The 21,780-nt window shown below is 31.3% G+C and overlaps 1 protein-coding gene across 6 annotated transcripts in view; it reads left to right on the plus strand.

Annotated features, from left to right (window-relative positions):
* Syt7 (Synaptotagmin 7) overlaps positions 1-21,780 on the plus strand; it is a 278,766-nt gene that overhangs the window by 65,186 nt on the left and 191,800 nt on the right. For 2 of the 6 annotated variants that reach the window (XM_064358264.1, XM_064358265.1), the window contains exons 1-2: positions 8,356-8,442; positions 10,865-10,987. The exons of 2 other annotated variants lie outside the window; for them this stretch is intronic. In XM_064358264.1, the coding sequence (XP_064214334.1) occupies positions 10,892-10,987 (96 nt within the window). In that variant the 5' untranslated portion in view covers positions 8,356-8,442; positions 10,865-10,891. Of the gene's footprint in view, positions 1-8,355; positions 8,443-10,864; positions 10,988-21,780 lie in introns of those variants that run through there. 2 more of the 6 variants (XM_064358266.1, XM_064358267.1) reach the window with 1 other exon arrangement.

The raw sequence follows: 21,780 nt of genomic DNA on the forward strand, positions 1-21,780 counted from the left end.
TAGAAGGTTTTTTAGGTAGAAGATATACTTTATTACTTTTAACTCTACTGATAAGCTCATTAAAGAGAAGGATTATTTACATATTTGTGTAGATACAGAAGAATAGAAAGAAGAACAGTAAAAATAAAACCCAAATGAACATTTAATATCAAAATGAAGATTTCATTTTAATTATTGGAGAAACAATTTTACGTATGAACATAAGATTGATCAGTACATGAAATCAATAGACTTGGTTTGTTTTACTCGATTTAGCTCGTTTTTGAGCAAAATAAAAAAAGCCGAAAAACTATAAAGTTTGGTCGAAAAACGTATTTTTCACGCAAATCTTTGGAGTTATATTCTTAATTTTATGCGAGAAACAGTAAATTACAATTTTTTTTAAAGATTTAAGGTACGGTTTACAGTCAGAAAAGGAATTACCTCGAAATTATGTGATTATGTCTTAGACTTTGTTATAAAAAATCCCAAATTTCATAGTGTTAGCTCGACAATTATGTAAATTCTGCATTTTTCGCTACAAGAAAGGTGAAAATACATCGTGTTTGCTTTTTTTGGATGTTCAGCGCGTTTTTCAGTAAAAAACGGAAATATTTTATTGAAACCAAATCGAAAAATCAACAAAATTGGGTCAAGATAAACTTTTTTTTGCTTTTTTTGAGTGGTTAATATCCATTTCAATTGAATAAAAATAGGAACACCGCATTTTCTCTCCAAGTTAGTTCATATAAATTATTATAAATGTGCTTCAAAAAGTTAATACTTTATATCGTGGGTATAGAGGTAAAAATCATTAAGTGCATTTTATGTAAAAAAAAATGAGTCGAATGCGGTTTTCTATGTTTTAATTTGTTTTCGTTTTGATAGTAAGCCTACAAAAACATTGTGATGAAATAATAATATTATAATATTTATGTAGAAATAACTTCTTGAATTATTTTGGATTTTTTAAACCAATTAATTATGTTATTTTGTTCATATTTCAAAAACATGAAAATGTTAGTTAATGATTTTTACCTCTAAATCCACCATATGTAGTTTCAATGACAGATTTAATAACCAACAACTACTTTATATTTTTTTCAATTTAATATTAAAAAAATAATTTGTTAAAATGCGATGTAAGCTAACTAACTGGTATGCTAACACACCATTATGGCCCGTTATTTAAATAGTGAGTTAACTTTAGAATCAAATAACTTTGAGTTCACCTAAACTTAATGTTAACTTCTAGTTAACTAATGAGACGGCTCTTTCAATTACTACTTTAGGTCTGAATTGGTAAAAGAGTCAAGTTATTTCAAAGTTTTTCAAAGTGTTTTTTTTACTTTAACCTGAAGATTATATTTAACTCGCTATTAATTTCTCTCTCAAAAAATTTCGCTAATTTTATCTTACTTCAGTCAGTTTTTGAACCTAAAACTCATTTATTTTGTAAGATCTTGTCAAAAACGTCACAAAATCACAAAAATAAAATTAAAGTGATGTTACCTTATTTCTTGTTTTACTCGATTTCGTTTGCTTTTGAGCAAAATTTTATCAAGAATAAGCTAAAAAATGTCAAATCTTGATCAAAAAAAGACGTATTTCTGCTTGTTGCTAGATCTTTAACACGTTTTTGAGTTTTTTATCTAATATACCGAGCTGAAAAATCACTAATTCAGTCAAAACTTAAAAAAATAATGTTTTTAATTTTTTTGCGTTTTATCAACATGTTTTTAATGCAGAAACGTGATTATTTCGCAGAAGTTGAAAAATAACTCAGATAATCGTCAAAGAATTTAATTATTAATCTTTAATTTTGTTCATTAATTCAAAATATTTGGAGCCGGTTTATAGAAACGTAATTAAATTAATCCACAATTAAATGCGTGATTAACTGATCACGTGATCAAATTGCCCAATTTGCGTTGTTCTAATAGTTCTAGCAACGAATTAAAATTTAATAACTTTGTATAAACCGGCCCTAGATATTCTAAATAAATTGATAAAAATGAAAAGACATGTAATTCACAAAAGTAAATTTTAAATAAAACTCTCGAGAGATATTCATGAAAGGTCAGGTTGGATGTTTTGGAGAATATACTATTTGAACAGTGTATTTTACTTTACTAAGGCTCGGCATTTAACGTGGATTATATTCTATTTTATGGTTGTAGAAAAACTAAGAGCAAAAACACAATTCACACAATTAGAAGTAAATAGGACAGAAGACTAATTCAGAAGATAATCTGTAGAAAATCTGATACACAAATAATAGATCAGAAGATAAATTTAGATCAGAAAAAATTAGCAAAGTTGCATTTGTACACATAGAAAAGAATAAGCAGTTAGATTACATTTTAGAATTGTGTAAAAAAATAGAATTAAAATAGATAAGAAAATTAACACATCCAGAGAAGTTTGCAATATAACCATTATTTTTATTTTAGTAAATTAGAAAATTAGCAGACGATTTAATTAACAAATATTCAGAAGAAACAAGAAATTCATTAACAATTAGTTGAAGCGGAAGGTTTAGTAGCCAAATTACACGATCAATATGTTTGCTAATAATTAATTAACATAGTTGTACAATAGACAAGCACTTTGATATTTTACGATTAAAAAATAGAATTAACTGCAGATCCATCAACCTAGCCCACCCTAACCTACCCCACCGCCCCAATCGAGCCATTCAACCCTTCTGACGTCACACCACATCCGCCCTATTCGTGCGCACACCACGGAAAATTTCACCACCAAGTGCTTTGACCCTCTCTCTTATTTAAAAGCATCCTCTTCCATCACAATTCTTGCAACAATTCTCCCTCGAGATCTCTTCATATACAAATACCCCGAAAAAAGTAAAAAAATCATTGGAGTCGAGAAACGTGGCTTGAATACCCCACTGAAACGTTTAATCTTTTTGTTAGTTTTAAGCGGCGGTTTATATGACGAGGCATGAAAGTAGAGCAAGCCGGTTTAAATAATACAGGGTGACCCAGGGGTGTGTAATCCGTCTATAACTTTTTTATTATTTAAAATATTGCGATTCTGTTTTTATTATTTTATAGATCGACTTAAAGTCCATAAACTAAAAATTTTTTTATTGTACACAGGGTGTTGTATACAGGGTGGTGAACCAAAGATACATTTTTTTAAATGGAACACCCTATATATTTTTGCATAATTGGATTCTACGCAAAAAAATAATGTAACTTTATTTAAACTATTATGGGGCTATCTCTTTTCGTTTCGGAATTATTCAACTTTTCTTCGTTATAAAAAAGACCCATTTTTGAAAAATTACTACGAAGTTGCCTATGAATATTTTCCGGTAAATTTGCAAGAGAAAAATTTAGAATACCTTGTAGTTTTCGGAAATAGTCGACTTTTACTTGAAACACGGAAATAATGTACAGGGTGTTCAAAACGCAAACAGTTGAATAACTCATTTTTTTCAAATGGGACACCATGTATTTCTTTACACGTATCGGTAACATTTTTGATAAGATTTCTAATGATGTGCGGTTTGTATAGCAAATTTACAATATTTCTTAAAGTGTTCAAAAAAATAAAAAATATTTTTTTTATTTATTTTATTATTAATTCTTGATAAGAGAAATTAATTTATGTATCAGGTAATAATTAGATTACTTGTGTAATTAGTCACATTAGTACATATTAAAAGATTAATTACCATTTGACTATCAGATTCTAAGCTAACAAATTTTCTTGTAATAAAATATTTTTTTTTGAAGAATCTCAAAAAATATTTTAAATTTGCTATGCAAACCCTATACCGTTAGAAAGTTTATCAAAAATGCTATCGATACATTTAATAAAATACAGGCTGTTCCATTTGAAAAAAATGAGTTATTCAACTTTTTGTGTTTTGGCACACCTGTATATTATCTGCGTGCTTTAATTAAAAGTCGTCTATTTGCTAAAAATACAAGATATTCTGAATTTTTCTGTTGCAAATTTATCGAAAAATATTCATAAGCGACTTTGCAGTGATTTTTCAAAAATTGGTCTTTTTATAACGAGAAGTTGAATAATTCCGAAACGAAAAGAGATAGACCCATAATAGTTTATATAAAGTTACAATATTTTTTTGCGTACAATCTAATTATGCAAAAATATATAGGATGTTCCATTAAAAAATATAACTTTGGTGCACCACCCTGTATACAACACCTTGTGCATAATAAAAATATTTTTAGTTTGTGGACTTTAAGTCGATCTATCGGGTAATAAAAACAGAATGGTAATATTTCAAATAGCAAAAAAGTTATAGACCGATTACACACTGCTGGGTCACCCTGTATATACAAAGGGTGGTGTAGATAAAATTGATAAACAGAAGTCTTATTTTTAGAAACTAATCAAGTAAATTAACCCACACAAGGGATTTGTTGATTTTAAATTAGAAACTAGGAAATTCCCACCGGATTTTGCATCGCTGCTCAAACAATAAGTTACGCGAAACCAAGCACATATTGTGTTGATCTTAGAGGTTCGAGATTTTGTGAAATAAAATAAGCAAGAGTTTTATTTATTTTCTTGAACCTTTGACTCAATTTTCATATCACTTTGGAAAAAGCGAAAGTTTTTACGCAGTCTCCACCCTTGACTTCATATATTTTCCTTTCCACTTCATTGAAGCACCTTCGTCTCGTTTCATTTATTTGATTTAGAACAAACATGCTTCGGTGCAATTTTCCAAAATAACTTTCGAAACTTCCGCAATGATTTTCCTCTGAACTTTTCCAACGAAAACTTGAAGCAAACATCACTGTAACAGAAAAGTTACAAATGTATTTTTAATTAACGCCCGTTTTCCGATAAAACTCGCTTCGCTTGTCATTACACAACTTTGTGGTCGATATGTGGTCAATTATTGAACCCACGGGAGATTTGTTGGAGGCATTAGTGAATACACGGAATATTCATTTCGACAAATGCAAATTGATTACGAGAGACTCGCTGCAATTAGTCCGAATAATAGTGGTTATATGGAATGCTTTTAAACTTTAGTCAAGGGGAATGGCAAAGAGTGGACGGGATTTGAGAGCGCTTTTTCGATAAATCTTCCTCTAACAAGAAGATTCAGGTTAGTTTGCTGCGTCGCAATACCCCACAAATCTGCCCAAATGAATAAAAGATGACGGGATTTTGTGACGAAAATTGGGGCGGATTAATTTATTCCAACCAGTTTTGGGAAAATAACCGAGCTTTTGGCTCAAATTTGCCATTTCTCGCGCAAAAATTGGGTTAAATTCGTTTTGATCTATGGTAATTTTTTGACGAAATTTCAGAAAAGTATGGATACAGTTAAATATTTTAATAACTATTCATCAAAACTGATTGAAATTTGGCGTGTGCTTAAGAGTACATAAATTCTATCGTTTCAGATGTTTATTAAATTTATATCTGCATTTGTTCTTCGGATACAAGGCTAACTTGATTTTTTTTAATAGCAACAAGGGTAAAATTTAATATTTTTGAGAAGAGCATTTTTTTCTGAGTTCTATGGTATAACACATGCATACCTTAATTTAATCGAAACTTAAAAAAAATTCGAAAATTTTGAAAAATTGAAAAATTTGAAAATTTTTAAACGTTGGCCAAAAATAAGTAAAAGTTAAAAATAATCGTTAAAATAACGCTTTTAACTAGAAAAGAACACGTTTTAATTAACACAAAATACTTGATTTTTATGCTACAAAAGACGTTCAAAATGATTTCTACTACTATTTGGCTTTCTGTCTCCATGATAAACCAACATGAGAATTTGTTTCGCTCAGTTTTACTTAACTGTACCATTATTTAACTAATTATTGCACCCAAGTTCAATTTTTGGCTAATATACTAATGTACTAATGACTAATATAATTTAGTTTTACTATTCCAGAAAATTTTTAATTTCTTTACTTTTTAATAAAAGTAAAGGTGGGTATTATGTTATATCATTCAATTCAAAAAAAAATCTTTTTTAAAAATGAATTAATTTGATCATTCAAGTTAGCCTTGTGTTTTCAAAATAAATGACGATAAAAATTTGAAAAATCTCTCCGATGATAGAATTTAAACACTTTTAACTGTTTCTCATACTTTTTAGCGACCCTGTATATATTTATTATATATTATATATTGGAGCCAAAATTTTCGAGAAGAATAAATTTTAACTTTTATTGCTATTGGAAAAGGTCAAGAATTTAAGCCAAAGAACTAATTAATTTTTACTACATATTTACTTGAGTCATAAATTATGAAATTTCGAAAAAAAACAGACATTAGTGCTTTTGTCTGAGGTACGGAAGACTATATGTTAGGAGACGCAGGATTTTCTGAACTCAAAGTAATAGTACGTCAGATTAAAAATGAGGGCGCTTCGACCGTTATACCGTTTCGGCGCCAAATCGTTTTAAATTAGTTTAAATTCAACAAATTCATTAATTACTTGGAAAAAAATGAAAAAACATTAAGCTTTGCATTCTTAACAGACTGAGAAGAACTAACAACTAAAATTTTCACAAAAAACATGAGAAAAAAATTATTTAAAATTTAAATTTTGCGCTTTGTCCCGTATTTTTCAATACGCTGCGAATACGGTTAAAGATACAAGAAAAATGTTAGGACGAAATTTGTAGAGAATTGAATTTCCTTTAAAAAAGTCTGCGAGACCATATCTTTATTATCAATGGTTTAGGTCCCAAAGAAGTTCAAAGATTCAAAAGCGACGGATTCGTTTCTTTTTACCGGTAGTCATGTAACGGAAAGTTAATTTATACCTAAACTATAGAAGATAAAAATATGGTGTTACGGACTTTTTTATAGAAAATTTAATTCTCTACAACTCTGTTCCTTACACTTTTTTTGTATCTGCAACCGTATTCCCAGCGTTTTGATAAATATGCGACGGTGCGCAAAAAATTTTTAATTTGCGTTCCACTTTATATTTTTGCGAACGCTGCGAATACGGTTGAAGATACAAAAATTGTGTAAGTTACAAAGTTATAGAGAACTAAATTCTCTACAAAAAAGTCCGCGACACAGTATTTTTATCTTTAACGGTTTAAGTATAAATTAACTTTCTAATACTTGACCACCGGCAAAATGAAGCAAATCCGTCGCTTGAGCGTCTTTGAGGCCTAAATGGTTGAAGATAGGAATATGGTCTCGCGAGCTTTTTTGTAGAAAATTTAATTCTCTACAACTTTTTTCCTAACATTTTTCTTGCATCTGTAACCGTATTCGCAGCGTTTTGAAATATGTGGGACCGAGGCCAAATTGATAAGCGTTTGAAATTTTTTTAAGTAGGGTTAACCATAAAATTTTTGCATTATGTCTATGTCTTTCTATTTGCCTGTATTTTTCTGTTCTGAAAACTTAGACGGTAGTGGAACAACTGCGCCCTCTGGCGCCATTAACGGAACTATCGTGGATGGGACAGTTTTATTTGTATGACGTTTTGTATCCTAACCTTTAGTTATCCGTAGTTGCCACCAACAATTCGTTGGAGAAAATCTTTTATTAGATCCGTCACCGACTTTCAACTTGTAAAAATGATTATTTTTCTATTTTTAGACTAGTTTAGATTAATTTCAAATAGGTTTTAATCCACGTCTAGACACGAGAAATGCGTCCCATAAAGCTTTTCTCCAGCTTTAAACTTAATTAAAGTGTAACAATCAATTAAACCGATTCCGTAATTAGTTTCGTAATCAAGTTTCGCACTTATGCCTCCTGAACATTTTGTTTAATTTGGTATTTCCTCAACGAATATTTTTTTTACCGTTTGCCACTTCAAAGTATAATTAGTCCTCGACAAAACCGCTTTGCAAACACTAAACTTTGATTAAATTTTCCTCTCGCCGTTTCCAAATATAAATGAAAATTAACGAAAAAAATTTATTGTTTCACCAAACAATACATGTGCGTGGATTCGACTGTAATAATAATGAGTTTGACCGAGGATTTTATTTATTTTTTGGAACGTCTTTGTGCGAAATTTAAGATGTATTGTCCCGGAAATCCCTTTTCCTGCATTTCCTTTCATAGATTTTCCTCAACTCTCTTGAGGACCACACAGTGAAATATTTGATTTCGGCTATTGCGACCCGAAAATGTCACTTAATAATTAACTGGCGTGTTAAAAATTGACACAAACTTGGTTTAAAATTGCACGAACACCTGAACTATTTTTTTGCGCCACAACGTCTCCGGGGATTCCCGTCTAAATATAACTCGAGTAATTTCAATTATTCGCAAAGTTCTAACAATAAACCGATCAGGGAAGTTGTACACGCGATTAATTAGGGGAGGGTCGGTTCGGGTGCTTTCGCACCCAACCGAAAAAGTCCGATCCTGTGGAGAATCCTTGGCGCGCTACGATTTTGTTTGTTATCCTTGTGCAGTTGCAGTGGTGACTAGATCGTGCGGTGTTAAATCCTGGTAACGTGTTGCTTCCGGGTGTGGAAAATCACATCATAATTCGATTTTATTTTTAATTTGTTTGAGTTGAAAAATGGTGGAGGCGCCGGGCGAAAATTTGCTATTAATCCGTTGAAAAATTATATTGAAGATATTAATATACGTCACGTTTGATATTTTGGCATAAAGGGTGATACTTTTTTACGCCCACGTTCGTATGCGTGGGACGTTTTAGACTTACAAATGCGAATTTTGTTGCCTTTCTCTTGAGACTACTTAGATTCGTATTGCTGTCTTTGTAGTTGGAAATCTCGCAAAATCGGCCTTTGAAGCATAATGTAAATGCATTTGCGACATGTTTTGCTTGCTGCTCGCACATGAAATTTATTTAAATCCCATGCCAAGGGAATAGGAAATTTATTAAAATGTGTGAGGATTTAAATTGGACAAAACCCAACTAGTCCAAGCAAACATTTCGATTTTTTGTGACACCATAAATATTTTTTTGCTCACAATTTGTAAAAAATTGTAATATCTGACTACGTCTGAGATCAAATAGGACGATTTTAAAAAATAATAAAATGTGGTCAAATGCTATTGTACTGAAATTTTAGCTGAAGCTGTTGAACTACCTTTTAATGAAGAATGCTTTTAAGGACTCAAAAAATAATAATAACTGTAACATTTTGACTTAATTAATTTTTTGTCACTACTCAAATTTCAAATAAAATATCGTAACCAAGCCAATCAAAAATTTTGAATTTTTTTCTTGATTGTGAGCCAAGATAATTGTGTGTGTAACTAGAAATGTTTTTTACATGTTTCTGTTTACGAATTAACGTGAACTAAATTGATCGAAAAAAGTTAGGGATATTATTATTGAAATAGGAAAATAAATCAATAAAATCTACAAGCAACAAAAATAAAATTATTTGTGTTTTATTTCTATGAAACTGTTTTTTATTTTAGTGTTCTACTGGTTTTACATCCTCCAGTAAAAATAAAAAAAATTAAAAAATTTTTTGTTTAGTTAATTAAACCGCTGACAAACAAAAACTGTCTCAAATTTATTGTACTGAAATTTTAGACCATACTGCTTGAAGCTTTTCATTCCATTTGTTAGAGAATAATTTTTGGGGCAAAAATTTTAAAAATTTCCAATAAGCCACTTTAATTGGATTTATTTCGCTGAAAATTGCAAAAATTACAAGCCGGGCCGAGGACACTATTGATTGACAATAAATTCTTTGTCTACAAGCTCCGTCGTAATTTTTTATTATTTACGAGCCTCGGCGACGATGAAAGCGCTGTTTTCTTGCTTTTAAAAGCTTAAACGAAAAAAATGACAAAGTTTGTAATACTTTGAATATCTCGGAAAATGCGATAAATAAATGAGAAAATGTTATTTTTACTGAAAATTTTTAATCCGCCGCAGAGATTTCGCAGCAAATTTAATTCTCTACGATTGCGTTTTAGCATTTTTTAAAATCTGGCGCAGCGTTGCGGAAATAAAATTCATCGGAGCAATTTTTATTAAAACAGTCGCGAAAATTCGCCAAACACTAATTAATTAAACGTTCCTGAACTTTCGTGGAGAAAAAAATTAATAAGTCTTGATTATTTCGCTCCCAGTTTAAAACTTCGTAACAAGGGCTTCGTTAAAACTTGATAAAGTCGTATAAATTCGTATTTACTGGATTGTACGAAAAATCCCCAATGTAATAATCCCTCAACAAATAACTATTACCAACACACGAAATAAAACCTTTGACCTTCACATTCCCACCAACAAGTTAATCACGAGGAGACTTGTCTTGAGCGTATTGATTGGGGATCAGGTGCAAGCGTTGCGGGAAAAAGTTAATTGGGAGTTGGGATTAGGGGCAGATTTTTACGTTTTGTTTGGGAATTTCAAGTGCAAAAACAGCGGGTTGAAGGATCGCGTGGAAGTGGCTGCATTTATCTAAAAAATAGGGAAAAATTCGCGAAAGAATAAACCTAAATTTTGATACTCAATAGACAATTTTTATTATCCTGTTTACAATTCACTTTTGAAAGACCGATTTTACGAGTTGGGAATAAAACCAACCGGTACATGATATCCCTCGATAAAAATGTGCAAATTATGCAAATTCGCCCAATTCGTGGCGAATTCCGAATTAGCATAACTCGGAGATCGAGATATTATCTGTATTTGCATTAACATCGAGTGGGTTGTAGTATTACTTGGGAGGAATATCGTTATTATTATTGTTTTACAACGGTTAATTTTTTTTTGGAAAATTATTTTTATTGTACCGTTACACCTCGCGACGCCTCCACCTAACCTTCCATCACGAACACCCGTCCTTGGCCTACTGCACCTTTTCCATATTAAACGGAGCGAAATCGCGGCGATTTTTCACCGGATTATTCCGGGCGCGGCTTCATTATTCTTCTCCAGGTGCGATTCAAAAAAATTCAGTGAAAAATGGTACATTTGGGACCCGGAGGACAATATGTGGCCGAAGGCGGGAATGCCTTTCCTTCGAATCCGGAGGACGTGGTGGTGGAGACCAAGAAGATTGTGAGTATTTTTCTGATCTTAGAAAAATTCCTTCGGAAAAATCACAATTTTTTACCTATTTTTTTGCACAAAACAACATTGAGGTATCGTTTGTTTTAAAATTGTCTGTTGTGAATTAATTTTTTTTGTGCAACGACTACGGATATGTAAAGGTTAGGATACAAAATGACGTACAAATAAAACGTTCCCGTCCTCGGTAGTTCCGTTAATGTCGCCAGGGAGCGCAGTTGTTCCATTACTGTCTCAGTTTTCAGAGCAGTGAATTTGAAAAATGATTGTATTTGTATAACGGTTAACACATAGCAAACAAAAAAATACAGGCAGATAGAGTATTAAGTTATCAGTAGTAAGACATAATGCAGAAATAAGCCCACATAGAAATAAACGCACTTAGAAAAAATCCCACACAGAATAAAACCCACAAAGACAAAAGCCTATCTAGAAAAAACCCACAATGAAAAAATCCCAACCAGAAAAAACACACATGAAAAAAGCCCACAAGAATAAATCTCACGGAAAAATTAACTCACTGGAAAAAGACAATCTCTGTAATTGTGGATAGATTTAAAATTTATATTATTCGGATAACAATAAAAATATTTTAATATTTTAGAATCAGTTTTTGTTACAATCGTATTCCATAAAACAGTAGATTGTTTAACAAGTAAAGAAAAATGATGGTTTTCTAGTGAGTGAAAACAACCTAGCGAGTGAATCAAGTTTTCACGAAGTATAAAGCTCACTTTTCTTACACGGTAAACACGTACTTTTTTCATATACTTCACTTCACGAAAATTATGATTTTAAAAATGGAAATTGTCTTGTTCCTTTTAGCAATGTGCCAAACATTTGTTTCCTAATGATAAAATATTACAATCAAGTAAACAAGAAAAGTCCTACTTTTTTTAGTTATTTTGGGTCAAACAATGTTATTAATTTCATTAAGTACCCGAAAAAGTAAAAAGATAATCAAAAGCGTAACCATGGAATTTTTTAGACAAAGTCAACTCAGTTTTATTTGTTGTATTTTTTTGTTTTAGTTACAAATTTAAAATTTTGGAAAATTGATTACAGTTTTTCTTCGATGTATAGCTAAAACCTAGACTGAATGATCTCTCGCACTTGTCATTCCTTTTGCAATAATTTTCTCGCAAATTATGAATATCAACAAATTATACGGTATGTTAGGGAATCATTTAGCAACAATTTGAAGTTGGATAGGGAATGGAAAATAGAAAAACGCATCGTAAAGTAAAATTCTTGAATATTATTATTAATTTATTATTATTATTATTATTATTATTATTATTATTATTGATTTAATGTAGTCAGCAGAGCATTACTTCAATTACAGATTACAATTTATACATGAGTTGTATAATAGTAGAAAGAAATTATCTAACGAAGACTGTACAAAGTACCATCAATTAACAAATGTCGGACAGAGACTTTAAGAGCTGGTTTATAGAAGCGTCATTAAATTAATCTGCAATTAAATGCGTGATTAACTGATCACGTGACCAATTTGGCCCAATTTCGTTGGTCCATTTGCGTTATTAACTTTTAACAACGAATTAAAATTTAATGAAGCTTTTTATAAACCGCCCTTAGAGTCGACTTACAGAACATTTTAATTGCAATTAGATTATAATCGCGATTAACTTGACATTTGTCAATGCATTTTAAATGGCCCCTAAAGGCCGGTTTACAGAAAGCGAAACTAAGATTCCATTGAAAAATAAACTAATTCGAATTAAGTTGCCATTTAAAATGCATTGAAAAATGTCAAGTTAATCGCGATTAAAATTTAATTGCAATGAAAATGTTTTGTAAACCAGATTTATGAGTTGGTTTACAGAAAACGAAATTAAGATTTAATTTAGAATTAAACTAATTCTAATTAAGTTGCGATTTACAATGCATTGACAAATGTTAAGTTAATCTCGAATTAAAATTTGATTGCATTTAAAATATTCTGTAAACCGGCTCTCAAGACCGGTTTATAGAAACGTCATTAATTTAATTCGCAATTAAGTGCGTGATTAACTGATCACGTGACCAGATTGAACAAATGTGAGGTCCATTCGCGTTGTTAACTTTTAACAACGAATTAAATTTTAACAAAGCTTTCTATAAACCGGCCCTCAGTCTTTAAATTTAAGTATATCGAAAATGTTAAGATTTCGCAAAAAATGTTTTTTGGTTCCAAATTTTAAGAACCGCTGAACCGGAATGATAAAAATTAGCTTGTTATTTCCCTCAAAAAATATAGACATTAAAAATTTGGGATAAGAACACTTTGAGAGCGGTAAAGGATAAAACGTTTAAAACTGCGTCAATCGACTCATTTAATACGTTTTTGTTTTTTTATTTTCAAAAAATCGTAAGTTTTAGAGAAAACAAATACTGTTCTAACAACAATGATCACTTTAACAAAATTTAGATAATCAAAACTATTGAATCTTAAAATCGTGAAGAGGATTGTAGTTAACAAAAAAGTGTTGCCAACAAGACAAGATTATCCCTGTTCTTTATGCTTCTGCAGGACTTGGAAGGTTGAGAAGGTAATCATCGCAAATTATCAAAAATTATCAATATTATCAAAAGTGCACAACGGCAACTAACGTTTAGGGTAAAAGTAAGATTTTCTTTTTTGTGTCACCTAATGCAAAATATTTATGTATTGTGTATTTTCTGAGTAATTCTTAAACAAGACAACTGTGCTTTTACAACACCCCGCACCAGTGGCTTATGCCTATCGTGAATTTGAAAACGATGCCTTGTAATGAATTTATGAGAGTTATGAAAGTAGCATCGGAGAAAAAAACAATTTAATAAAAAATAGGAGCTAGAGGGGAAACGTAATAGCTTATTCTTTTTCTGTGGGTTTTTTGACATGTGGATATTTTGTGTGTAAGCTTTTTTCCGTGTGGGCTTTATTCCACGAGAGATTTTTCCTTTGTGGGCATTTTTCTGTATGAGCTTTTTTCTCTGCGTGTTTTTTTCTTGAACTTTTTCTCTGTGCTCATTTTTCGTGTGGGTTTTTTCTGGTCACCATTTTTCTTATAACATTAACCGTATTCGCGCATTTTGAAAAATATGAGACGAAGCGCAATTTTTTAATTTTTATATCAAATTATGAAAATTGTAATCGTCAGTTTTTCTCAGTCTGTTAAGACTACAAAGTTCAATATTTCTGCATTTTTGTTCAATAATTAGAGAATTGATTGAACTTAAATTAATTTAAGACGATTTGGCGCCGAGACGGGACGATATAACGCTGAAAGCGCCCTCTGCCGTACTATTTTTTAGGTTCAGAAAATCCTGCGATTTAGTATCTCGTTCCGTCTCCTAAATTATAGTCCTCCGTAGACTCGTCAAACTACTTTTCTGTTTTTTTAAGAAAAAATTTGAATATGGAAGCAGTTATTTGGCATAGGTAGCAATTTATTGTCATTTGTGGTAGTAATAAGTCTTAGCTCCCTGAGGCGAAGCCGTGGCTAACGATTTATTTCCGTTTTAAGCGTAATAATAAATGTATTTTGGTCTTGAACCCCAAAAACATCGCAAATCCAATTTCTTAGCACCCCTCGAATGTTCGCGTCAAGTAGAAGCATATCAATATTTTACGAGCGGCTCTCAAACTTCCATTAAACTTTGAATAACTCGGAGATAAAGAGTATTAATAGAGAATGGCTCTTAAACTAATCTTCTCAAATCTGTTGACAGTAAAAAAATCTTTTTATTCTTGAACATAAAAAAATGATTCGGTAAATATGAAACGTCCAACTTTGAATCGAGTTTGCACAGCTGCTATTTATTCGTAATTTGCAATCCAGATTTATCTGCGGACTCGTGAGTGTTGTTCTAGGTGCAGCCAAGACGAACGCTTTGATTATCACACCGATTTTTAATTAAAAAAACTCACTCGACTGAGTTAATCTGGTTTTAATCGGGCGCTTTGTGTCAGCGATGTTCCTAATTTTTCTCCCGAAAGGAGGCAATTTCCAGCAGTTAATTAATTTGACAGGTCTCAGATTCAAATATCTGACCTTAATTTGGTCTCACACTAAATTAATTGCCGTCTATAAAGCCGGACAAAAATGCCGTTTTAGCACTTTATTTCGGTTTTATTCCCAGCACAAAACACCACTAAAGCGTTTATATTACAGCAGAGCTTTCCGTTTCCGGTTGGTCGCTCCTATCGAAATTTAGATCCGGTTAATATCCGGATAAAAATTTAAACGAGTTCGCAATTCTGAATTTTGATTCGAAAACTTTTCACACAGGAATTAAACCGGCCGGATTTTCCGCACAGAAAAATGCGAAAATAAGCTTAAGGTTTCCTATTATGTGGACAGCTCTCAAACTACCCGGAATTTTCCGGGTTCCGGTGAAATGAAGCTATTTATATTTATTTCGAAGTACGATTTGTGGTAGAATCGGGCATTTTTCAAGCGTGAAAATATGAGTAAACAAAAAATATACTCAGTGTTATAGAAATTGCAACACCAAGAAGGAATAGGAATTTTTTGATAAAACTTGGCACAAATGTTAGACTATTAGCAGGTATTAAATGATTAAAATTTGAACGTTTTTAATCAAGTGGTAAAGGAGTTTTTAACACTTAAACTCTTTTACCAGCAATTCAATTTTTTGCTTTTCTGACAATTTTTAAAGTGAATTTTTTTTAATTCGTTTAGTTTTAAGTGCTGTGAAATCAGAAATATACCTAGAATAGGGCAAAAAAGAAATTACCAAAAATTAAACAAACTTTAAAGAAGCACAATTTTTGGGAAACGAATAGTTTTTTTTTATTTAGAGAATTGTAAACCAAGTACCATTATGCGATGTTATCAGTCATTGATTAAGAAGGTTCAGGACAAAGCAGAAGAGGAAGTGGGCTTAAAAAAAACAACTGAAGTCCAAAATGGTCATCTTCGGATTATGGGAATAATTCAAGTACAAGAAAAATTTCTGAACAATGGTCGTCGTACTTCGTTTTTGACGGTTTACCAACGCATTAGGTCATTTGGACTGCTTTTTGTTGGATTTCCAAGGTATGGGAGGAATGAGCAAAAATACAGCTTAAACCTAACACACCAAAACTTTTATTTGGAAAGACAACGTGTTTCGACCACAAAGTGGTCATCCTCAGGTGAGAATATACATTGTATGCCTTGACCACATTATGGTCGAAACGCGTTGTGTTTCGAAATAAAGGTTTGATGGATCAGGTTTAGATATACGTTTTTGCCCATACCTCCCATACCAAGTAAATTTGTTTTTTTAAGGTATGCTTTTTCTTTTATTAATAATAATAATAATAATAATAAATTTCTATCAATTTATACAGATGTAGTAACAAAATTGATACGAAAAACGTCAGTATTATACACAGAAATAACAATAACATAAAAATAATTTTAAGACATAAGTCAAAAAACCTGTTTATTATATAATTTATTTAAAATATATGGTTCGAGATCCAAAATGTAGTCAAATATTTTCTTTTTAAATAAATTTAAGTTACAAGGTGTGCGTAGATACACAGTGTATAGTTTTATTCCTGCATAATAACAATTTTTTCCGTCAGCGTAAGTTTGTGTTTTGGATACTCTAAGTCTACTTTGCGAGTGTTGTACTTATGGTCGTTAGTGACATTAAATAGTAGACTCTGTTTAAAGAAAAATAAAAGTAATCTATATACGTATAAACCAGTTACTGTCAAAAAGTTATTGCTTTTAAAGATGTTCCTACAAGTTTTATTATATTTTAAGTTAAACATAGTTCTCATGACTTGTTTTTGAGCAACAAATACTTTTGATATCTTTCCACTTTGCCCCCAAAATATTATACCGTAGCTTAGTAATGACTGAAAATTTGCGAAGTATACTATTCTTAGTTGTTCAATGTTAATGTATTTTTTTAAAACACGTATTGTAAAATGTACTGAGTTTAATTTTTTTAATAAATTATCTATATGATTAGTCCAGCTTAACTTATGGTCAATGCATATTCCCAGAAAATTAGTTTTCTCTATTAATCCAATTTCTTTAGATGATATTACAATTTTATTCGGTTTCTCTGCATTCTTGTGATTACATATTGCAAAATGAATGCCGTAGGTTTTTTCAAAATTTAACAATAATTTATTTTCTTTAGTCCAGTTTATTACCTTATTCATGCATATCTTTGCTTCTTTCATTGTATCTGTCATATTTTCACCCCAAATTAATATGTTTGTGTCATCAGCAAAGTTAACTGCACTATTGTTGTCTGAAGCTGTTAAAATGTTTAATAGGTCGTTTATATAAATTACGAAAAATAAAGGCCCTAGTATACTACCTTGAGGTACACCTTGTTCAATTAGAAGTTTATATGATGTATATACCGGGTGCTCAAAAACCGGCGCACCAACTCATTGGAGTGTGGTAGAGAATTGCTTACATATAAAGGTAAAAATATTTAAAAAATTCTTTGTATTAAAGTTATTGATAAATAACGCATTTTAATTAAATGATATGTGGCAACGTTGTCTAACAGTCGTGATCGCAATAGAACTTGATCAACAATAAAAATAAAACCGTTTCCTAGGAAATAATTCCCAGTGTTGACACATCTACAAATTGTGATTTTTTTGATGAATTTTATTTTTTTTAATTAAAAAATCTGCTAAAGTCTGATAGGAAATTTAAAAATAATTATTCATTGTTGTGTTAGGGAACGATTACTTAGTGTGAAACATAAAACCATTAAAAAATAATGAAAACTGAAGAAGTTTACAAAATAAGTTTGTAGCTCCATATTTTTTAAAATATGACTTTAGGAATTTTTTCAAGATTTTTTCCGTGATCTACACATGCTTCTTAACAGCGTACCACTGAGTTGGTGCGCCAGTTTTTGAGCACCCTGTATATGGTAGCGCTCAGCTCCGTTTGCGTGTGCGTCATCTGACATTTCTGTCACTACGTTTACATAGCAGGCTCATAGCGGTGACAAACTATCAAATATTTTTTGAGGTTACGAAGTGTTTAAATTATGAGTTGTTACAAAAAATACAGATTCACAAAACAAGAACTAATAAACGCAGAATCAAAAACCTAACGAAACGCAAATCACAAAACACAATAAACGAACAGAAAATACTTGCGATTAACGCCGATAACACTTTCGACAACCATGCGACGACGTCTATAATTTACTGTCAATGTCAGTTTGACAAATTCGTGACACTTGACGGTGTTGTCGAAGTGCACATGTAAATTAATGTTCAAGGATACCACCCTTAGATACCCCTTAGTTGTTTAAATTTGCATTGTTTTTGATAATTTTTTTACAGCTTTGTGTTGGTAATGAAAAAATGAAATTGATGACGCATACGCAAATCGAGCTGACCGCCACTATAGTACTGTTTTTTGTTATTGTGACCTGCTGATACCTATTATTAAGATAAGATGTGATCAACTTTAACATAATTCCTCTTATGCCGTATTTCTTTAATTTACTTATTAGGATGTTATGATCTAGGCAATCGAAGGCTTTGGAGAAATCTAAGAACATTCCAAGAACCACCTTTTTTTCTTCTAATTTATCTAACAGAGCATTAGTGAAGCTAAATATAACTGAGTCAACAGATTTCCTTTTAATGTACCCGTGTTGGGATGAATTCAGTGGCTGAAAACTTAGTAATTCTGGAAGATATAACAGTTTAAAAAATTTTAGAAAACGATGACAGCAGACTTATTGGCCTATAATTTGATATTAATGTTGGGTCACCTTTTTTTGTATATGGGAAGAACTTGCGCTCGTTTTAATTGTTTTGGGAAAATTCCATAATCTAAAGAGTTTTGAATAACAAAAGACAAAGGTGCGCTAATTTTTTCATTACACTATTTAATTATCTTTCGCGCTGTCCTGGGCCTTCTCCAGTCTATTACTGATAACATTGCTTAATGATACTTCGATTTCTATCCAAACGACTATCAATTTCTCTAATTGAGAAACCCCTATCTGTAGTCTAAAAATCATGCCTCTTTCAAAACTGCTTAAATTGTTAGTAATTTTGGTTTTGTCGTCTCCAGGCCTAATTGCGCTTTTAGAATACTTAAACCTAAACGAATTTTAAAAAAAACACATAAAAATTTAGTCAGAAAAGCAAAAAATTTCAAGAATAAAACTTGCTGGTAAAAGAACTTAAATGTTAAAAACTCCCATATCACTTGATTAAAATCGTTCAAATTTTAATCATTTATTACTCGCTAATAGTCGACCATTTGTGGCAAGTTTCGTCAAAAAATTCAAATTCCTTCATGGTGTTGCAATTTTTATGCCAGTGAGTATAATTAACCGGCGACTTTTTAACAATGAAACCTTATCACCATTTTCTCAGCCAGCAACTAAACAATTCGACCGAAACAAATAGCAACAAAGCGCTGAAATAATGCATGTAAAACGTGCCTCCCCAAACATTCAGAAAGAATATTTAAATATGCTTTTAGTTCGCTAAAAGAAACGTAAAACCTCACCGGTGCACCCGGAATACAAATTCAAATAACTATCAAGTAAATAAATAAACTCCATCACAGTAAGAAAAATACGCCAGTCGCTCCGAATCGAAATTAATTTTTTTTCGCCGCCGGTTGGCAAGATTGCATTACACCCCGTCCTTGACCTTTAACCCTCATCTAATTTTTACGAGACACACTAACCGTGATAAATATTTTTTCAAGGGTTGGTGAAAGCACAACACAATTGCCTTGCAAATTTAATTCATTTCAAACAGGTTAAAGATTATGGAGAACGTCCCGTATTCATCCAATTTTCACGTTTTTCCTCCTTCGAATCGTCCCCTTTTTTGCCTTTTCCATGCTGCGGCTTGAATTTTCCCGACCAGGTGTGTTTTTTCGGTGGTGGTGCTTTCGCATCGGCGTAATTTTCCTCGCTTTCGGAGGGTTTTTCACGCTTTTTCTCCTTGGCGTCCACCCCCTGGACACAGTTTCCAAATTTTGGGAAAATTTCAAAATTTACTTACGTCAAGGGCCAGGGCTAGGAACACACAAAGTGCCAACAGAGCGGCGAATTTCATTTTGCGACTTTTGGGGAGTTTGTGGCGGTTTTATAGTCGTTTGAATGATGATGGGACTATTATTTTGCAATTTTTCGGTGCATCATTTGATTCTATTATTTCTATTTTTAGCGACAAACACTTGAAAAAGTTTAATTAGGTTTTAATATTTCGCTCCGCTTTGCAAGTTTTAAGTTAATAATTGGACGCGATTTTATTAGAGGCAGAGTTTAATTATTAAATAACTAACTGGCGGCTTAATGAGTGCGAAATCAAATTCCACGCTAGCGTCCAATCGTCAAACATTTGACTCAATAATAAACGTAGCTGGGAATTATTCGAATTTCGGGTTTAATTAACATTTAACAAAAGTTCAAATTTATAACCAACGTAATTAAAAATTCTCTGTTTTGGAGGAAGTAACCAAACTAGAATTTGGTCAGAGTTGCTTTGCAATTTTCCAAAATGTTATTATTTATTTTCGACATAATAGTACTCAAATCAAGAAATTGAATGCAAAACAAATAATTCGATAGCTTTAAAAATGACAAAAATATAAGCTTTTTTGTCTGCCGGTTTGACAGCCTGATGACGTCACGCGGCATAAAGTGTTCACAAGGTAGCTGCGATTTACACACTACTGTTCCTTTCGGCATTGTATTTTATTGACTTAAAAGAAATTAATATTGAAAGAAAGTGTTATTTGTGATGATTGAAGTAATTTGTTTAAGTAGATACTGTAATAAATCACTAATAACTAATAATAATCCATTTTAATAATCACACAAAAATCAGCGTTTGCGTTTTTTTTTGCTTTATTTCTTTCTGTATGCCTTCGAATTTTTTTTTCTTCTACAATTTCTTATAAATAATAAATATTAATTATTGAGAAATATTTATATTAATAAAATATTATTTTATTTAAAAAAATTAATAATATTAACTAATGGAAATTTTTATGATTTCTAGAACAAGCGATGCTTGCAAAATGTTTTGTACAAAAAATATGTAAAAAAATAAGTGTTCTTCAAACGACTTCTTATTAAAGATATCGCCTCTTGCATAAGCTGAAATACAATTTCTTTATTTGTCAATGGTTTTGAAGATACGTTTGATGAATAAGTAGATGTGGTTTATAATTGTAAACCAAGAGTTTTCAAAGATAAGAAATTACGATTTTCTTGTTTTTTAAAGTTGTAATGTTTTAATTTTTTTTATATCAAACGGGTTTATAACGTGAGATTTCTGAATTTTTTTATTTTATTTAGGGCTAATAGTTCATTAAACATTCATAGAAGATATAAGAGTACAATAGCTAAATGGAAAAAATTGAGGAACAGCGAAGTAATTTTGGAAAAATGTTAATTTTAACCAGTTACAGCCCCTGTCAAATTTCGAATTTTGAGGTCTCATACCTTTTTTATTTTTGCGAATATAAATAAATTAAAAGTACCATTAATTTTACAATTATGAAGACTATTAATGGTGTGAATTTCAAAAAAATGGAAACTTCCTCATTGAAGAAGTTTCCAATTTTTCAAAATGTTATTATTCATTTTCGACATAATAGTACTCAAATCAAGAAATTGAATGAAAAAAGTAAATAATTCGATAGCTTTAAAAATGACAAAAATATAAGCTTTTTTGTCTGCCGGTTTGACAGCCTGATGACGTCACGCGGCATAAACTGTTCACAAGGTAGCTGCGATTTACACACTACTGTTCC

Source organism: Tribolium castaneum, chromosome 8 (genome assembly GCF_031307605.1).
Source record: "Tribolium castaneum strain GA2 chromosome 8, icTriCast1.1, whole genome shotgun sequence".
Taxonomy (NCBI): Eukaryota; Metazoa; Arthropoda; class Insecta; order Coleoptera; family Tenebrionidae; genus Tribolium; species Tribolium castaneum.